This window comes from Carcharodon carcharias, chromosome 1 (genome assembly GCF_017639515.1).
Source record: "Carcharodon carcharias isolate sCarCar2 chromosome 1, sCarCar2.pri, whole genome shotgun sequence".
Lineage (NCBI taxonomy): Eukaryota > Metazoa > Chordata > Chondrichthyes > Lamniformes > Lamnidae > Carcharodon > Carcharodon carcharias.
The window spans coordinates 155333385-155352726 of record NC_054467.1 but is presented as its reverse complement, the minus strand read 5'-3'; the positions used below and the strand labels follow the sequence as shown (position 1 = coordinate 155352726).

The 19342-nt window shown below is 40.9% G+C and overlaps 1 protein-coding gene across 1 annotated transcript in view; it reads right to left on the bottom strand.

Moving 5' to 3' along the window:
- Nucleotides 1–7575: 7575 nt before the first annotated feature.
- The window catches only part of cracd (capping protein inhibiting regulator of actin dynamics), a 68785-nt gene continuing 57018 nt past the window's right edge, over nucleotides 7576–19342 (bottom strand). The window contains 2 exon segments of the mRNA XM_041183077.1: nucleotides 7576–7736; nucleotides 13602–13736. Of these exon segments, the coding sequence (XP_041039011.1) occupies nucleotides 7576–7736; nucleotides 13602–13736 (296 nt within the window).

The following is a 19342-nucleotide window of genomic DNA, read 5'->3' as shown; positions in this document are numbered from 1 at the left end:
AGTTACAGTAACGTTATCATCATAAAATCACTTTTGGACGTGAAATGAGAGTAGTAATAGAAACAATTATTTTGACTAAATGTCACTCAGCCATTTATATTTGTATGGTTACAGGAAATAGGTTGTTTACAATTTGTATTTAAAAAACAGTAAATGAAAATGTAAAATTACAAACACAATAAATATGTTCAGCAATGACAAAAGTTCCGTATTCCAAAAAAATTAAGAATTGTGCCCTTGAGTAAACATTTTGATATTTTATTCTATATTAAAATTAACTACACAGTGCTTGTTCCTTTCAGTGCTGAATAAATGGGAATTCCATATAATCAACAAATGTTGTGATATAATTTTTAGGATTAATGTAAAGCGACAGCATAATAGTACTTCATGTTTGTTAGTGCAAAGTATCTTGAGCAAAAATTTGGACAATATACAGAGATCATATTTCCATTTCAATCAGTATAAATTGCCACTCCAAATATAATTATTTACTGGAGTAACAGGGTCATTAAGTTTTTCGGTGCCAGTTTGTCTGCATAGTATCTACACATGAACACAGCACATTAATTAGTTGCCATATGTTTTAACACGTGATTTCCCCCCTCCCCCCAACAATCTTTTTATAAATTTCAGTGTATCTCAAGATAATACCAATCAAATACATACTGTACCATTCATATACATTTGCATTTGGACAACATTGAACCCTACCTGGAACATTAAGTTGGAATATAACATGGTATCTTAAAATGCAGTTCTCCAGGTGTGCCTCTGTAAGTATTTTTTGGTCAATCAACCAGAATCCTGTTACTTAAATTAAATTCTCTTTACAATTTGCAACAATTGAAACAATAATCTGTCCTCCTTTTTTATAAAATATCTTTTAAAAAAATTCTGCAATTAAGAATGCACAATGAATCACTTCTGAAGCAGATGTGGGAAATCAGAAAAAAAATGCTTCACACAAATTGAAGATTATTTAATATATAAAATCTTGATGAAATGTTTACAGTTTTCTTAGCAAGTGTATGTGACACATTTCAGCATTAAATGTGCATTGTGAAAACCTGCATTACTCATAGACATAACCTTGAAATTGCTTCCATGTTAATATGCTGCATATTATGCTTAAGATTCTTAACTTTCTGACCTTATTTTAAGATTTATTTTATTTGTATTTATTTTAAAAATTAATGTGTAATATCTTTCAGAGAACAGACCTACATTACAAAAAATATACAGTGCTTTCTTCCTAAATTTTGATTTTAGGGTAAGTAAATGTATGCTACCATACTTGTCCATTCTAAATAAAAATATTTGTTTATTTACACTGAATGCTTTTCTTGCCTATCTTAAAATTTAATAATCCCAATATTTAATAATCTTAAGGACAAATATACCCCAGTTTTGGAACTAAAGAGTTTAATTAAGATTGTATTAGAGGCTACTTGGAGATGGAGAAGTAATAGATACAGTGGGACTAGAAGAGAGTCAGAAATTTAGTCAAAGGACTAGAGCGTTGGTAGCAGGGCATAGCCAGGTGGCAGAAAGAATCTAAAATTTCACATTTTAACAAATGAACAGTCATTTGAAAAAAATCATTAAAACATTAGCTGTGAGTTTGATAAAATAACAAACAAAAACTGGATGGTTAAAATCTGAGATAAAAACAGAAAAGGCTGCAAACCCACACAATTAGAAAAAAAAGTTGCGGTTTCAAGTACATCCCTTTTGTTAGAAATAGACTGTGACACATAATCACATCCCAGTTCTGACAAAGGGTTATAGCTTTGATTTTAGTCCGGCTTTTCTTTTAGATGTGGACACACCTGATGTGTTTAAGCATTTTCCATTCTTAGTTACACATTAGTCTTTTCAATCAGAATTTTACAAACTATTAACGACAATTAAAGTCACAAAGTTCTACTTTGTTGAACTCTATGCAAAATATAATTTCAGGAAAATTTACTCAAGTCAATGTAAATTAGGATGTTCAGTGTCTTCCTTTCAGCTTATTGCCGTGTATAAAGGCGTGAACAGCATGGATTATAAACTGGCAAATAAAGACATTTTTACAGAGTCTTTTTGTGTTGATTGTGCAGTTCACATCCTTGTTTCTATCCATGTGCTGCATTCCAGAAATAGGCCTGTATTTATTTTAAAAATTAATGTGTAATATCTTTCAGAGAACAGACCTACATTACAAAAAATATACAGTGCTTTCTTCCTAAATTTTGATTTTAGGGTAAGTAAATGTATGCTACCATACTTGTCCATTCTAAATAAAAATATTTGTTTATTTACACCGAATGCTTTTCTTGCCTATCTTAAATGTAAGAAACATGAAGAAGATGTTTTTCTATGGGCAGGATTTTCCTGTCGTGAGTGGGGGACGGGGCCCGCTCACTGACACGTAAAATGACGCGCAGTGACGTTGGGCGGAACTCCTGACATCACCACGCCCCATTTAAATTTTACGGTAGGCGGGGGCGCAGCAAAATCAGCTGCGCGCCCACCAACCTGTCAATGGCCAATTGAGGCCATTGTCAGAGTAATTAAACTAATTAGTTGACCTGCCCGTCCAACCTTAAGGTTGGCGGGCAGGCCAGGAGCCCCAGCAGGAATTAGAAAAAGCATGAAACCTCATCCAAGGGTGGGATGAGCTTTCATGTAGGTTTTTTAAAATTTTAATAAAGTTTTTGTAAAATTTATGAACATGTCCCAACTCATGTTGAGGGGACATGTTAGGGAAATTTTATTTTTCTATTTTTAGCTTTTTTACACTTAGAGCCAATCTCCCTGAGGCTGCACTTAGCTTCAGGGAGGCGAGTGCTCTCTTTCGTGCGCATGCGTGAAAGAGTGCACTCTCGATTTTGGGATTCCCCCCACCCCCCTGCCCGCACAGGAAGCGCATAGCGCTTGTGTGTGGACGTTGCGCTGGGTGGGTCTTAATTGGCCCGCCCACGTAAAATGGCACCACGGCCCCAATCGGAAGTGTGCCTGTGCACGCCCGCCCTTCAACTTCGCCCCAGACAGGGGAAAAATCCTGCCCTATGTATTTTTCTACTGAAGTTCCAAATTTATTAACATCTGATCGAAATTAAACATGGAAAGAAACAATGACAACCGTACTCCTGAAAAAGTCCTACAATCCCTGAAACAGATAATATAAAAACCATGAAACTGCTTGGAAGCAGTAGTAATTTAGATTTTTAAGAAATAATTGAATTGACTGATGGAAGCAACTTTACATGAATTGAAAGATTCAATAAAGCCGTGAAAAATACTACGTTTTGTACATGATTTGGTTATCTGAGATCCATTTACTGTTAGTTTAGTTATTGAACAAGCAGCCAATGATGACTCATAAAGATCATGAAGTTAAAATATTACCTGGAGAGTTACAATAGTGTTTGTTTCAATAATTGTAGACAGCAATAGCTTCTAGATTAGATTTGAATGATTCATTTTTATCTAGACATGCTACATAAAAGCTGTGGTCTTTATTTTGTCTCAATGGTTTTTATTATGTCCTACAGCACTTAATACTCTAGTTTTATTATTTTCTACTTCCCAAGAGATATAATCCCACAGAATATGTTGCTTATATCATTTTATACAGTTAATAACCAAAATTAAAATGATCATGATTTGAATTTTATGTCAGAAATTGATGGTCAAAATCAGTGAAGTAGAATATTCTTAAATATGGGCTGTTAATATCTATAGCTTCATGAAATGTAAAAACACCATAATAAGCAAAGTGCGTTAAATTGGCAACTTAAATAACAATACTTACTGTATAAATAGTGGGTGGCTACTTATATTAAACAACAGATCACAGAATACAATTTTGACCTGAATCAATCAGCCTACCATTTTCTACTCCAACAAGATGCTGTATAATCAGTGTTACTGCTATTGCTGTCAGGTTCAGTAATGATAATCTTTTCCTTTTGCTGATGTTTATAAAAACATTAGTATTTGAACTGAAACAGTTGATTTTACTGCAAGTATGCTGAAGACCTGACATTCTGTTATGTGTCAAATTTAATTATTTATGTGTGAGTTTAGATTCAACCTTCAAGTACACAGAATGCTCTATCATAACATGATGGAATGAGGACTATGGCCCAAATCTTCCGATCAGAGTCAGAACCTCTGCGTCCGACACTGATCAGACAAAAAACTATCCACTTGCCTGGATACATTTAAAAAGGCCAGACTTCAGACTCACAATGCAGAAGAACTCCCTCAGCACAGGAATCCACGCAGACAGCAATGAAGGGAATCAGTGCAGACACACCTCCTTTTAACAGCACTAGCTGCCGTAAGGTAAATTTAAATGTCCAGTGCGAATGTTAGTGAATGGGTGAGTGGACAAATGAATGAATGGGTAGGTGGGTGAGGTAAATGGATGGGGTGGGAGAGGTAACTGGCTCAGGTGGATGAGGTAATTGGGCAGGGTGGCAGTTGGGTGAGGTGGTAGGATGGCAGGTGTGTAGAATGGCAGGTGGGTGAGGTAGGGTGGCAGATGGGTGAAGTGAATGAGTGGGTAGGTGGGTCAGGTGTAGTCGGGTCATTTTGGGAAGGGCTGTCAGGTTGAGGCTAATCATGTTGGGTCAGAGGGGCAGTCGGATGGTGGGGGCTAGTCACGTTGGGTCGGGGGTGTGTAGTCAGGTCATGGGGTTTGAGGGGGTAGTCGGGGGGGTCAATTTTGGTTGATTGGGGTGTCAGTTGTATAGTTACCCAGGAGTTAGACTAGGATTTTACAGTCTAACATTTCCTGGTAACTATTCAGGTAAGTACCATGGATCTGTCCAGCTCGGAGTTGGAGACTTTTTTAGAGGGAAGTAGGGGAGTTGCCCATCGACTGTTCGAACTTCCTGGTCAATTCCCATAGAATCAGCGTGTCGGGACTTCCAGTGGTCCCGATGCACATCTTCGGTCATATGCTCAGTGTCCAATGATCCAGAGACTGGAAGATCCGTGCCATGTTTATAATAAAAGAATCTGTAGGAAAAATGCTAGAAAGCGTGCAATTTTATTTATAATTGAAGGACTGCCATAATTTTTGATCACAATAGTTAAAAGTAACTTTTCTAAGTTCAAATCAGTAAACAGTCAAATAGCACTGTTGAATAGTTGTCTAAATAAAATTGAAATAATGATTGTACAATTAGACTATCAAACCTGCTGAAAGCCGTTGTCTTTTTAATACTTGCATCACATCTTATGAGCCATCAGAGATCAACACTATTCCAGACATTTGTAACTAGGTTTTTTCAATAAACTATTTTTCATTGCTGCTGTAGGTTTGTTTACAATGTCCCTTGTGATTATGCTATCATTTTCACACTGAATTAATGCCTGCAGCAACGTAAGTTTAGCATAAAATAAATCGTTTTATAGGTGGCCATTTTTGGCCATATATGCTTCAGCAATTCCCAACCAATAGTTGGACATTGGTAGAGAACCAGTAGGAGTTGATATAATACACCAAAATGGGTCAATATACAAATCTCCAAGTCATATTAGGAAACTAATTTGTAGTTTAATTCTGCTCATCTATGAAATAGTGATAGTAATGTGAGATAACAAGACAAAAAGCCTTGAAACTGCTTCTTTGTCTTCTCAATACTGAGAAAAAATCTTAAGCAGTAAACCCTGCTTGAATTTTGGTTATCATCCAGCTTAAAATATATCCAAAAAGTTCACCAATCTTCTGGTGATAGCATTTTCTCAGTTGCTGGAAATGTTACAGATATGACAATTTAGGAAACTGTTTTCCAACATTTTTTTTGGCGTTGGAAAATTTGGAGAAGTCACGTGCACTGCTCTGAGGCTAGATTTTGAATGCTGCATGTAGTGTTGGGAGTTTTTTTATCCTGTTGTTCTTTTCATGGATGTTGGAGAGAAGGAATTAAGTAATAAAGAGAAGAAACAGAAAAGTGAGTTAAAGTGGAAAGAAGAACAAAGATGCCAACAAATAAAAAAAATGACATACGAGAGAGAAAAAAAAACAAGGATATAGAGGAGTGTATAAAAGTGAAAAAAGGACAGACATATAAATGAGCCAAGAAATAATTACTGAGAAGACACAAAACTGGAGAGGAACCAATTGACAAGAACAAATAAAGAAGACTTGGGGAACAAGTGAGAATAGGCCCAGAGAGGAAAGTGTAAGAAAAATTAAAAATTTATAGTGGAATAGGAGGAAAATCACAAGAAGAATACCAGCTTGCCAGAGAGGAGGGTAAGAGACAGCCCCAGAAAGTAGAAGGGTAATACCCACAAACAGGGAGACGCAGACATGAGTGCAAAAAAGGGGCAAGTAGCTCAGATCCCTTCACGGTCAAACCACATAAGTATCGTGAGGAGTAAAACATCAGCTACAATAGGATGATGAAAGGTTGACTAGATGGACAAATGGAGGTGAATTTCAAATGGGCGTTCTCCCATAATCTGCTGTAACTTCAGCAGAAGAGCTATGGAAATCCTGCAAAAATAGCATCAACTGTATTTATACCATTTTCCCAGGGTTTCCCTAGGTTATCAACACACATTACAGGAGAAACCCAGCAGAAATTCATCCATTGTGCCCTTTTATAACATTGTTCCTGCAGATGAGACTGTCCCACAGAGCAGAAGAAATAAAATAGGCCTTTACTCTGAGACAGATTAAAGTAGGGGGCCACCACTTGATGCGCAGAGGAAATATTCAGACATGCATTTAATACAGCAAATGTCATTTACTGTACAGATACCCACATCTTATCCAAATTCTGCACAACAGGAAAGATAAAATAAATAAAATTATATTCTTAATGAGAAGGGTGGGGGCAGGGAGGAGAAACTATTTTTCATTGCTGCTGCAGGTTGGTTTACTTTAGACCATGGAATTTTAGATTTGTCTTCTGATCTATATTATTCTAATTCCTGTTTTAAATGTTGACTAAATAAACCACCTATTTGAAACAATTAACCTTCCCTTCTTGTTCTTGTTAGTATTATTTTAAAAAAAAACATTTTTTGTTCTAGAAGCACAGGCATGTACATTATGCCAAAATCCAATCCAAAAATATAATTTAACTAAATGCTAAAATTAAAATCAAGTTTTCATTTACAGTCAAGTTATGAAAGTATTTAGTATTTTATTCAAGGACTCTAGGACACCATTTAGATGACTCTATAATACAAGTTGAAATTTGAGACATTTTAGAGCAGAGGGAACACACTTTCTCACAGGTTTTGAAAGTAAAATATGGTTTGAAGTGGTGGAAGCAGGAGGTACTCAGTCGAGAATTGAAATCATTTAACGTACACTGGCAATTGCTATTCATGTATGTTCAAATTTGCAAACAATATTGGGAAACCACAGAGAATGTGAATCAAGATTTACATTTACAAGCTATATGTTATTTGCATTCTTGATATACTGAGAAAAGTGATATATGCAGCACATGCAGTGCTGTTTATGGTTTTAATTTATTTTGAAAAAAATACACTTTAGCACTTTTTGTTTAGTGATAACTATAGAGGATTTAGTGGCGGTTCCCAAACTATTTGGGTTCATTTAATTATCTGAGGACAGTCGCTCCAAGCTTTAGCTTTTCTCTTGGCAAGGGCTAGCCAGGCAGGTTCCACGGATACTGGTGCAGCATCGGGAGTTGAGAATCTCTTGGGTAATTCTTTCACAGGTTGAGTTGATGTTACCGAATCACAAATTTCAACTATGCAAAGAGAATTTAGAAAAAATTATACACATAAAAACACCAAAAATGGATTTTATTGAAGAGCAAAACATAAGGAAAATATTGCAATGGGAAATAGAAGAGTTTCTTATCATAACAAAACAAAACCATATATTACCAACCTAATTCAATGTGCTGCCATTTTTTTCTCTTCCACTTGAACTTCTGAAAGCGTGGACTCCTTATGGGACTTTGTCCCATGGGCCCTGTGTTTAAGCCTTGCCAGTGAGTGTATCAGAATTTTCAAACATATTGAGAAACAGGAGGAATAACAGTCAGTTTGCTTCTGTGTTTCTCTAATGTTTACTGACTTTGCATGGTAATGTAATAGTAACGGTGTGGAACTAGATTAGTAATCCAGAGGCCTGGACGAATCATCCAGAGAACCAGGGAAATGTGAAAATTTGTATTCAGTTAAAAAAAAATCGAAATAAGAAAACTAATATCAGTTTCAAAATATGTTTGCAGGAAGATAATGGCCTGGATTTTGCAGAAGGAATAATGGTGTGGTCATCAGTGCTCACTTTAATTAACGAGTAATGAGACAGCAACATTTGTAGTCTGCACATATACAGTTAAACATTGGGAAACAGGAAGTTGCTGACTGAGTTCGCCAACTACTGAAGGAGAAGCTTTGTTATTGAAGTCTCTTGCCGCAATGACGACTTTTCATGCTGTATCATCCCAAACCCACCGCATTAATTATGCATTCCCGGGAAACACACCATTTCAATGGCGGGCAGGCTTCTCATTCACCCACCACATCATCGCCGCGCCACTTCATCACACCAGGCGCCATATTTAAAGTCTAGCCATATGCACACCTTAGTGCTTCTGGCCCTTGACTACTGCAAAGAAGACATGGTCCTGAAAAACAAAAAGACTGAAGCTCCCAGGTTCAATGACGCATGCCTCAAACACCTTTTGGATACAGTGGAGGCTTGATGTGATGTTATCCAATCCTGCTCTGGCTGCAGGATGGGCAGCAACTAATCCAGCTTGGGAAGCAATGGCAGCGGTGGTCAGTGCCAATGCCTTGTCACAGAGGACAGCCACCCAGTGCTGATTGGATGAAGAGAAAAAGGGAGGCTTGTGGAAGATACTGAGGGCTCAAAACAGCGGAAGCCCAAGAGGAGCATAGAATGTGTAGGGGGAACATTAAAAGGAAATTAGGAGAGCAAAAAGGGGCATGAAAAAACATTGGCAGGTAAAATAAAGGAAAAAAGAAAGTTATTTTACAAGTACATTAAGAGGATAACTAAAGAAAGAGTAGGGCCCATTAAGGACCATAGTGGTAATTTGTGTGTGGAGCCGGAAGGTAGTAAGTGAATACTTTGTGTCGGTGTTCACAAGTGAGAGAGATGACGTAGGTATGGAAATCAGGCAAAAGGACTGTGATATAATTAAAGAAATTAGCATAGAAAGGGAGGAGGTTCTAAGTGGTCTGGCAGGTTTAAAAGTACATAAATCTCCAGGCCCGGATGAAATGTATCCTAGGCTGTTGAGTGAGGCAAGGGAGGAGATAGCAAGGGCGCTGGCAATAACTTTCAATACCTCTCTGGCCACAGGAGAGGTGCCAGAGGACTGGAGGACTGCCAATGTAGTACCGTTATTCAAGTAGGGAGGCAGGGATAAACCAGGGAACTACAAGCCAGTCAGTCTAACTTCAGTGGTGGGGAAACTATTAGAAGCAATTCTGAGGGACGGAATTAATCTACACCTGGGGAAGCAGGGATTAATCAAGGGCAGTCAGCATGGTTTTGTTAAGGGGAGGTCATGTCTAACCAATTTGATTGAATTTTTCAAAGAGGTGACCAGGTGCGTAGATCAGGGTAATGCATTTTGGACATAGTCTGCTGGGACTTCAGCAAGACTTTTGATAAGGACCCACAAGGGAGACTGATAACAAAGGTAAGAGCCCATGGGATCCAAGGCAATTTGGAAAATTGGATCCAGAATTGGCTGAGTGGCAGGAAGCAGAGGGTGATGGTCAAGGAGTGTTTTTGTGACTGGATGCCTGTGTCCAGTGGGGTTCCACAGGGATCGGTGTTGGGTCCCTTGCTGTTTGTGGTATATATAAACGATTTAGACTTGAATGTAAGAGGGTTGATCGTAAGTTTGCAGATGACACGAAAATTGGTGCGGTGGTAAATAGTGAGGAGGATAGCCTTAGATTACAGGAGGATATAGATGGGCTGGTCAGATGGGCTGATCAGTGGCAAATGAAATCTAATCTGGATAAGTGTGAGGTGATGTACTTGGGCAGGACAAACAAGGGACAGGAATACACGATGAATGGTAGGACCCTGGGAAGTACCGAGCATCAGAGGGACCTTGGTGTACGTGTCCACCGGTCCCTTAAGGTAGCGGGACAGGTAGATAAGGTGGTTAAGAAGGCGTTTGGGATACTTGGCTTTTATTAGCCCAGGCATAGAATATAAGAGCAGGGAGGTTATGATGGAACTGTATAAAACGCTGGTTGGACCACAGCTAGAGTATTGTGTGCAGTTCTGGAATCTGCATTATAGGAAGGATATAATTGCACTAGAGAGAGTGCAGAGTAGATTTACCAGTATGTTGCCTGGGCTGAAGAGTTTTAGTTATGAGGAGAGATTGGATAGACTGGGGTTATTTTCTCTGGTGCAGAGGAGATTGAGGGGGGACATGACTGAGGTGTATAAAATTATGAGGGGCATTGATAGGGTAGACAGGAAGGAACTTTTCCCTTTGGTGGAGGAATCAATAACCAGGGGGCATAGATTTAAGGTAAGGGGCAGGAGGTTTAGAGGGGATGTGAGGAAGAATTTTTTCACCCAGAGGGTGGTGGGAATCTGGAACTCACTGCCTGAAAGGGTGGTAGAGGCAGAAACCCTGATAACATTTAAGAAGTATTTGGATGTGCACTTGTGATGCCATGGCATACAAGGCTATGGGCCTAGAGCTGGAAAATGGGATTAGAATAGTTAGGTACTTGTTTGACTGGCCCAGACTCAATGGGCCAAAAGGCCTTTCTCTGTGCTGTAGACTTCTATGACTCTATGCTGCAACAGGATTAATGGTCTCATCCGTTCCACCAAGGTAATTCACTCTTCTCATCACTCTCAACTCACACACTCACAAACCCATCACACATCCACAAGGATCTCACGTCTCAAGGGACAACACCACTAACTGTCACACACACCCTCACATCTCCATCAGGCTCATACCCTCTCGATCTCGTGTCATCATCCTGTCCATGGCTCCGCTTATCACACAAACATTCCACACAATGCCATGCGTCCTGCTCACACTCTCTCCATTTGTTTTCATGCAGGAGATGCCTGCTCAAATCAGCAGGGAGAGGTCCCAGAATAGGGGTAGAGTGGCATGCATTAGGCTACTCAGTTTGAGGAGTGTGCCATCGCACTGACTGGTGAGGACGTGGACCATGCCTGCAGTGACGGTGAAGTTGGTAGTGAACACCCTTGTAAGGATCCTGCCCCGCATCATCCCTCTCTCAACGCAAATGTTAGTGCTCTCTCTCCTGCTTTTGACTCTGCTACCATGCACTACTTATCTCTACTTCAGTGCACAGGGAGCTCTGACAAGCAATCCTCAGCCAGCCTGTCCCTCAGCTCCATCCACGTCCTCACCTCCAGCCAAGGAGGACACCTCCTCCGTTGAAGATTTGGAAATAAGCAGCCTGGAAGACCTGTCACAGCGCTTACTCACACCCTGCACCAGCGCAGAGACACATATCTCAGTGGATCCTAGATCTAGAGCAGGCTCAGATTCACAATCTAGTGGTTACTGCATGGACCTATGTCTGCAGCAGGAGGAGGCAGGTTTGTGCAAGCGTCCATGCACTCTGGGGACTGCTGGTGATCAGGCATCTTTGAGGTCCGAGTCAGATGATGAGCCTCTAGATTTGGCCTTCCAACTCATCCTGGAGAGTCAGCAGAAGGCGTGGGAACATCAAGTGTAAGGGTAAGGAATGGGGAGCTCCAGTTATTTGCCAAACCATTAGATTGTCATGAAAACCTAGCTGGTTCACTTATATCATTTAGGAAAGGAAATCTGCTGCCCTTGCCCGGTCTGGCCTACATGTAAATCCAGTTTCACACAAATAAAATTGACTCTTAACTACTTCCTGAGGTGGCTTTGCAAGCCAATCAGCTGCACCAAACCACTACAGTGACATGGACTTGTGATGCACATATGCCTAGATTGCATGTAAGATAACACTTAATTATTCTTTATCAGGTGTAACAATTTTAACAAATGTCTTTAATGTAGGAAACTATCCCAAGGTACTTCACAGGAGAGTTATCAAACAAAATTGACAGTGAGCCACATTAACAGATAGTAGGGCAGATGACCAAAAGCTTGGCCAAAGAAATGAGGTTTAAGAAGCGCCTTTAAGGAGAAAAGAGAGGCATAGGGAGAGAATTCCAGAGCTATGGCATTGGCAGCTGAAGGCTTGCCCACCAGTGATGAGGCTATTAAAATCAGAAATCCTCAAGGCTAGAATTGGAGAACAGATATCTTGAAGGATTGAAGGGCTGGGAGAGATTACAGAGCTAGAGAGAGGTAAAGCATGGAGGGATTTGAAAATTTGAATGAGAATTTTAAAATCAAGGCATTGCTTAACCACGAACCAATGTAGGTCAGTAAGCACAGAGGCGATGGGTGAACAGGACTTGGTGCAATTTAGGGCATGGATAGCAGAGTTTTGGATGACCTCAAATTTACAAGTGGTAAAAAGCGGGATGATGGCCAGGAGTGCCTTGGAAAAATTAAGTCCAGAGGTGACAAAGACACGGATGAATGCTTCAGCAGCAGATGAGCTGAGGCAGAGGCAGGTTGGGCAATGTTAAGGAGATGGAAATAGGCTGTCTTAGAGATGGTGCCGATACGTGATCATAAGCTCATCTCAGTCAAATATAACACTAAGGTAACACTCTTCTGGGATCCACTTGTGCTGGAAACACCTCGAAGGCTACAAAATTACTCATTTAACGTAATTTCTAAATTGTAATGCATGAGAAATGTTATCCTATTTAAGGCCTGGAGTTTCTAGATTATGCTGATCATTTTCAACGCAATTCTCCCAACTTCGGTGTAACTGGCGTAAAAATCATAGAATTTTAAGCACAAATTGCATTCAGTGCAATTCGAGTTTCTGTGATTTTTTTTACAGTAATTTTAAATCATCGCACTGGAAGCAAGCCGTGCCCACAAAACAGGCCGTATTCCCAGGGTGACATAATCATCACTGGAGTTTTGCTAATTGCGCATCTTTTGAGGGCTTGAAAAATTAAGTTGGAACTTTTGGGCACAAGGACATTGAGAGATAGTTTTGAAAGTTTTTGAATGTTTTTTTTAAATTTACTAAGAAACTGACTATTGTATCCCAAAATAACTAGACTTAGTTTGGCATATTTTTTAGCAGTCACTTTCAGAAATTCAACATCAGGTTAGTCACAGGTGGTGGATTGACAGACACTGTGATTTAAGATGCTTATTTTTATGACTAATCTCATTTACAGCTGTATTAACTAAATTTTACCAAATTACCACTCTTCAATATATGGAGGAATGTTTTTAAAGCAACATTCTTTAAAAAAAAAAATTAAATGCTGCCTGATTCCATGGCTTCATTGCCGATTTTGTTTTTGGGGACATACAAATGAGTTTGAGCAGAAACTCAGGAAACAAGCACTTTTCAAAATGGACTCAATTTTGCGTGCAATTTGTACCAAAATTATTGATTGCACCAACTGTGGAAATTCTACTCCATAAACTGTCAATATTTGTGTAATATATGTAAATATGTGCTTTTAAAACAATGGTATCAAGTACCTGTAACAGAATTTGGAAGTGTGGCAGATTTTTTCAGGTGTTCACGGCGCTCCACTTTTGACATAATATTGCTCCCAATTTTCTTTTCTTCATCCTGACTGGATTTCTGCAGTGCATTCATATGATGATTACCTCCTCTATTGTCCATGGAGCTGGACACCATTGTCTGTAATGCCAAAGACATACCAATGTAAACAAGAAGCCATCTCTATATTTTTTCACCAATGCGTTTTGCATTTTACAAGTTTGTTTTCCTATTTGATTGTTCCAACTACAAGATGATCTTCATCAAATTAAAATTAATCTTTTTGCAGGAAAAGTTCAGTTGTGGGAAGAAGTCCGCCTTAGAATGCCAGCTGTGGTTGGATGTATTGCTGGAGGTTTCATCACATGACTTCCCACCTCAAACCAATCTGTCCCACATTCCTGCCAATGGAATGAATTTTCCAGCCCTATTGGAGTATTGAAGGTGAAGAGACACATAACATAAAGTGGGCGACTAGCCCACCACCTTCTCACCAACCCCCTGCCACCTCCACCCTCGACCTGTCCCCCATCTTACATCTGGAGTGTGATGGAATACTCTCTACTTGCCTAGATGAGTGCAGCTCCAACAACACTCAAGAAGCTCGACCATCCAGGACAAAGCAGCACACTTGATTGGCACCCCATCCGCAAACATTCACTCCCTCCACCACAGACACATAGTAGCAGCAGTGTGTACCATCTACAAGATGCACTGCAGGAACTCCTTAGACAGCACCTTCAAAACCCACAACCGCTACCATTTAGAAGGACAAGGGCAGCAGACACATGGGAACGCCACTGCCTGGAACTTGCCCTCCAAACTACTCACCATCCTGACTTGGAAATATATCGCTGTTCCTTTACTGTCACTGGGTCAAAATCCTGGAACTCCCTCCCTAACAGCACTGTGGATGTACCTACACACATAGACTGGTTCAAGAAGGCAGCTCATCACCACCTTCTCAAGGGCAATCAAGGATGGGCAATAAATGCTGGCCTAGCCAGCAATGCCCACATCCCATAAATGAATTTAAAAAAAATTTCCTGTGCTAGCTGATTTTGAGGCTCTTTGTAACAAATTCTCCTTCACTATGAAAATGACATGTTGTCTGTGACAACTCAAATTACTCCTTTTGATTTCTCCTGCATGAACTGTGTCAGATGTGTGAGGTGCCAAGAGACATGTAACAGAAATGTTACTGATTAATATTTTCCTTATTATATATTTTTCTGAGGGGTCTTATAGCATCCCTACCTTGGGGCCAGAAGCTCTGGGTTTAAGTCCCACTTCAGGACTTGATGGCCACGGAAGGTACATTCATAATGTGGCCAAATAGGTTGATTATCAGCCTGTAAATCTTTCCAATACGACTGATGGCAGGTGGTAAAAGGGAGTTTCCTTGTCAGCCATACCACAGAAGGCAACAGCAAACCACTGCAGTACTTTGCCAAGCATAATCATGGTCTAATCCAATGGTGATCCATGGTCGCCAACGCCCTCTTAGGACAGAGGACCTGAAGGAGGAGGAGGATATTATTATGGGCTTGACTTGAAGTTGACTCCTATGGCTAAAAAATAATTTCCTCCCATTTTCAGGCATACTATCGATCATGATTTGCAATCTGCCCATGCCAGGTCCTGTTGTGACATGCGGCACATAAACTTCAAGCTGTCTCCTCCTTTACATGATTATAGTGTTCAGTCAAGCTGACTGGCTGAATGCACAATAGGGGACCTGGCAATTGTATGGCTGGCATGTGTTCTAGCTAGCCAGCACCTCTTGAGGACAGCCCGCCTGTCTTAAAGGAAAGCTGCACATGTTACAAGGAAGCTGCTGCTGGCTGCCTCTAGATGTGGGAGACCTTTATGATGGAGGATGATGGGAGGTGTGCATGCCACCTCATGAGAGTCCTCATCTGAGCCCCTGTCGGAAAGCTCATATGTGATCTTATCCTCAACTGTGTTGGTATGAATGATCCTGTCCCACATGCACCACTCCACCACACCACCACCATCCCCCCAATCCCCAAGCCTGGCTGTGGCACGTTCAGATCCCAATTCAGTATACTACCCTGTGAAGTTCATGCAGTGCCAGTATCTGACCTGGAGGCTCTGAGTGTCAGATAAAGTCACAGCACTTCTTCATCAGTGGTATGGTATTGTTCTAGCTCTTCCTCTGTGGCTGCTGTGGCTAGGCAGGTGGTAGTTCTTAATTTTCTGGGCACTTGGAGGGCCTCAGAGGGAGTTGGGGCTGATGGTCAACTCCCAAAGTCTGGCTCCAAGAACCTGGCAGCAGTTCCGCGAGGAGTTCCATAATCTCAAGCTGGTGGGCAAGGTTATAATCCTCCTTAGGTATGGGGGTGATGCCAGAGGACTGGAGAATTGCAAATGTTACACCTTTGTTCAAAAAGGGCATAAGGATAAGCTCAGTAATTGCAGACCAGTCACTTTAACCTTGGTAACGAGAAAGCTTTTAGAGACAATAACTGGGACAAAATTAACAGTTACTTGGACAAATGAAAATTAAATAGGGAAAATGACCAGGGCTTTCTTATAGGCAAATATAGTTTAACTGGCTTGAGTGATTTTTTTGATAAGGTAACGAAGATGGTTGCTGAGGGTAATGCAGTTTATGAGGTCCATGAGTTTCCGAAAGGCATTTGATAAAATGTCACATGACAGGCTTGTCAGTAAAGTTAGGCTAAATTTTACAGGAGGGGGGAGGGCTGGGATGGCACGCCCCCCCAGAAACCATGTTGGCATGAAGCGTGTCACAATAAAGTGCTGTGAGGGCTCGTTAACGAGGGCCAAGTGGGATTTCCGCTCCTCAGTCGGGTGGAAGACCTGCCCAGTGGAACTGCCAGCCCATCCTATTGGCTGGCAGCTCCATCTGTCCTGGCAGCGCCACAAAGGCTTCAAAGACAGCTGCCATGACTGCAGGTTTACAGTGGAGCCCCAAGGCCTTGGTTCCTCAGAGTAGATAAGTCCAGGATCTTGGGCCAGGAGGGTTTGGGATCTTTAAGGAGTGGTTGGGAGGGGGTGAGTTTAAGAGAGGAAGCGGGTAGGAGGGGGGGGAGGGAATTAGTTTAGGGGGGGCACCCCGTAAATGGCAAAGGGCAGCTGCCAAAGAGCGACCCCCCCCCCACCCCTCCACATTCCTTCCTGCACTTTAACCATTTCAGGTTAAAAATTGGACTTCCTGCTCCTGCCCTGCTGCCCATGCCAAACATATTATGGCATCGGTTGCATAATATTAGGGTCAATAGGCTTTATAACAAGCCTAATTGACCCTTAGTTGGTCATTTTAATATGGCAGGCGGGCTGCCAATTTCAGCACCCATGCGCCCACCATATTATGGGGATGAGCTCTGGGGTGGGCGGGATGGTGGTGTGATGGCTGCCCACCTGAATTTATGTGCCTACCTGTGCAGGAACCCCTCCCCCATTAAATTCCTGTTGGTGAAGACCTGTGCCAGCCAAAAAAGAGTGATTTAGTCTAATCCCATTTTCCAGCTCGTGTTCCTTAGCCCTGTAGGTTTCAGCTCTTCAAGTAAGTGAACCAAATTTGGTCAGATAGATGGCTGAGGGGCTGCTGTAAATATGGTTAGAAGAGTTTATATTGAGGAAGAGGCTAAACAAGGCAGGAATATCAGTGAACTCAGAAGAGAGGGGACATAGGGGGTTAAGATAGAAATTAAAATCACAGACCAAGTGGGGTAGCTTGGTACAAGGTAAAAAGTAAATTGAAAAACTTTGCATTTATACAGTGCCTTTAATGACTCAGAACACCCCAAAGTGCTTTACAGCCAATTAAGTACTTTTGAATTGCAGTCATTGTAAAGCAAAAAAGAAGGAAGGTTATTGTGAGGTGGAGAGGGAAATGGATAGTAAACAAAGAGGAGTTTAAGGTTCAGGTGAGAGTGATGGAACAGGTAAGGTGCCAGAGAAGTTGGGGGAAGAAGCCAAAACTTCTGAAGACCATGCCAACAATAAGTATTGGCACAGGTCTTCACTGAGAAGAATTTAATGGGTGGTGGGATTTCTTGCCTTTCCATCCAAAGAGACAGTGAGAAATGTATCCCTGTCAATGCTGGCTCCCCCTCAGCTATTTAACGGTACGAGGAGCATTAACTGGCTGGGCGTGAGACTGCTGCCCCCCACTCAGGAGAAAGCCCCATCTCGGAGAGGTGCCAGCCAATCAGATTGACCAGCAGCTCTGAAGCCCCAGTAGTGCCACCAGGAACAGCCCCACAAGTCACTTGGGCAAGTTAGATGCTGAAAAATATAGCCTGGGAAGCTTTGGTAAAGAGCAAGATGCCGCTAATCATAATCCAAGTTTCAATACATTCATCCACGGTATGGTTGCTGATTGAAATCACTTTGCTTACGAGTGAAAAATCATTCTGGAGGATACGGCTGTATTGGGAGAGCCTTTGGGGACGTATAGGTAGTAGGATGGGTAGTTGTAGGTGGATAGGTATGTGGGAGCGTCAGTGATAGAGGAGGAAAAACCAGTCGGAGTTACTGCTCTTAAAGAGGTAGTGACATATGGATGGTCACAGACTTAACAGATTTGAAGCAACTTGCTAAATTTTATGACTTTTCATTCATCTTGCTGGCTCTTTACAAATGCAATTAAAGCTGGTGATTGTAGTGACACATATCAATTTTCTCCCTTTTGCTCTAAGAACCCTACAAAATGCAGGGAAATTAAAAAAAACTGTACTTAAAATTCAAAGAAAATACTTAAAATATAGCCACACATTAACTCTAATCTGTGTCGGATGAGTGCACCAAGAACTTTTAACATATTTGAACATTGAAGGTTCAGAAGAGAATTGAAGAAGCAAATAAGAGAAGCAAAGAGGGAGTATGAAAAGAGACTGGCAGCTAACATAAAAGGGAATCACAAAGTCTTCTATAGGCACATAAATAATAAAAAGGTGGTAAAAGGCTGAGTGGGGCTGATTAGGGACCAAAAAGGGGATTTCCACATGAAGGCAGAGGGCATAGCTAAGGTATTAAATGAATACTTTGCATCTGTCTTTATGAAGGACAAAGATGCTACCCAGGTCATGGTACAGGATGAGGTAATACAGACACTAGAAAGATTTAAAATTGAAAAGGAGGAGGTATTGGATAGGTTATCTGTAAAGTTGATAAGGTACTGGGACCGGATGAGATACATCCAAGGATACTGAGGAAATTGAGAGTGGAAATTGCAAGGGCACTGGCCATAATTTTTCAGTTTTCCTTAGAAAGTCACAAAGGACTGCAGAATTGCAAACGTTACACCCTTGTTCAAAAAACAGTGTAAAAGTAAGTCCTACAGGACAGTCAGTTTAACTTCAGTGGTGGGAGAGTTTATGGAAACAATAATTTGGGACAAAATTAATTGTCACATGGACAAATGTGGGTTAACGAAAGAAAGCCAGCATGGATTTCTTAAAGGAAAATCATGTTTAACTAACTTGCTGGAGTTTTTTTGAAGAGATAACAGAGTCGGTTGATGAGGGCAATGCTGTTGATGTGGTGTACATGGATTTTCAAAAGGCAGTGATGCAGTGGAGCACAATTGACTTGTGAGCAAGGGTGTAGCTCATGGAATAAAAGCAACAGTAGCAAAATGGATACGGAACTGATTGAGTGACAGGAAACAGAGAGAAGTGGTTAATAATGTTTTTCATCCTGGAGGAATGTTTGTCGTGGAGTT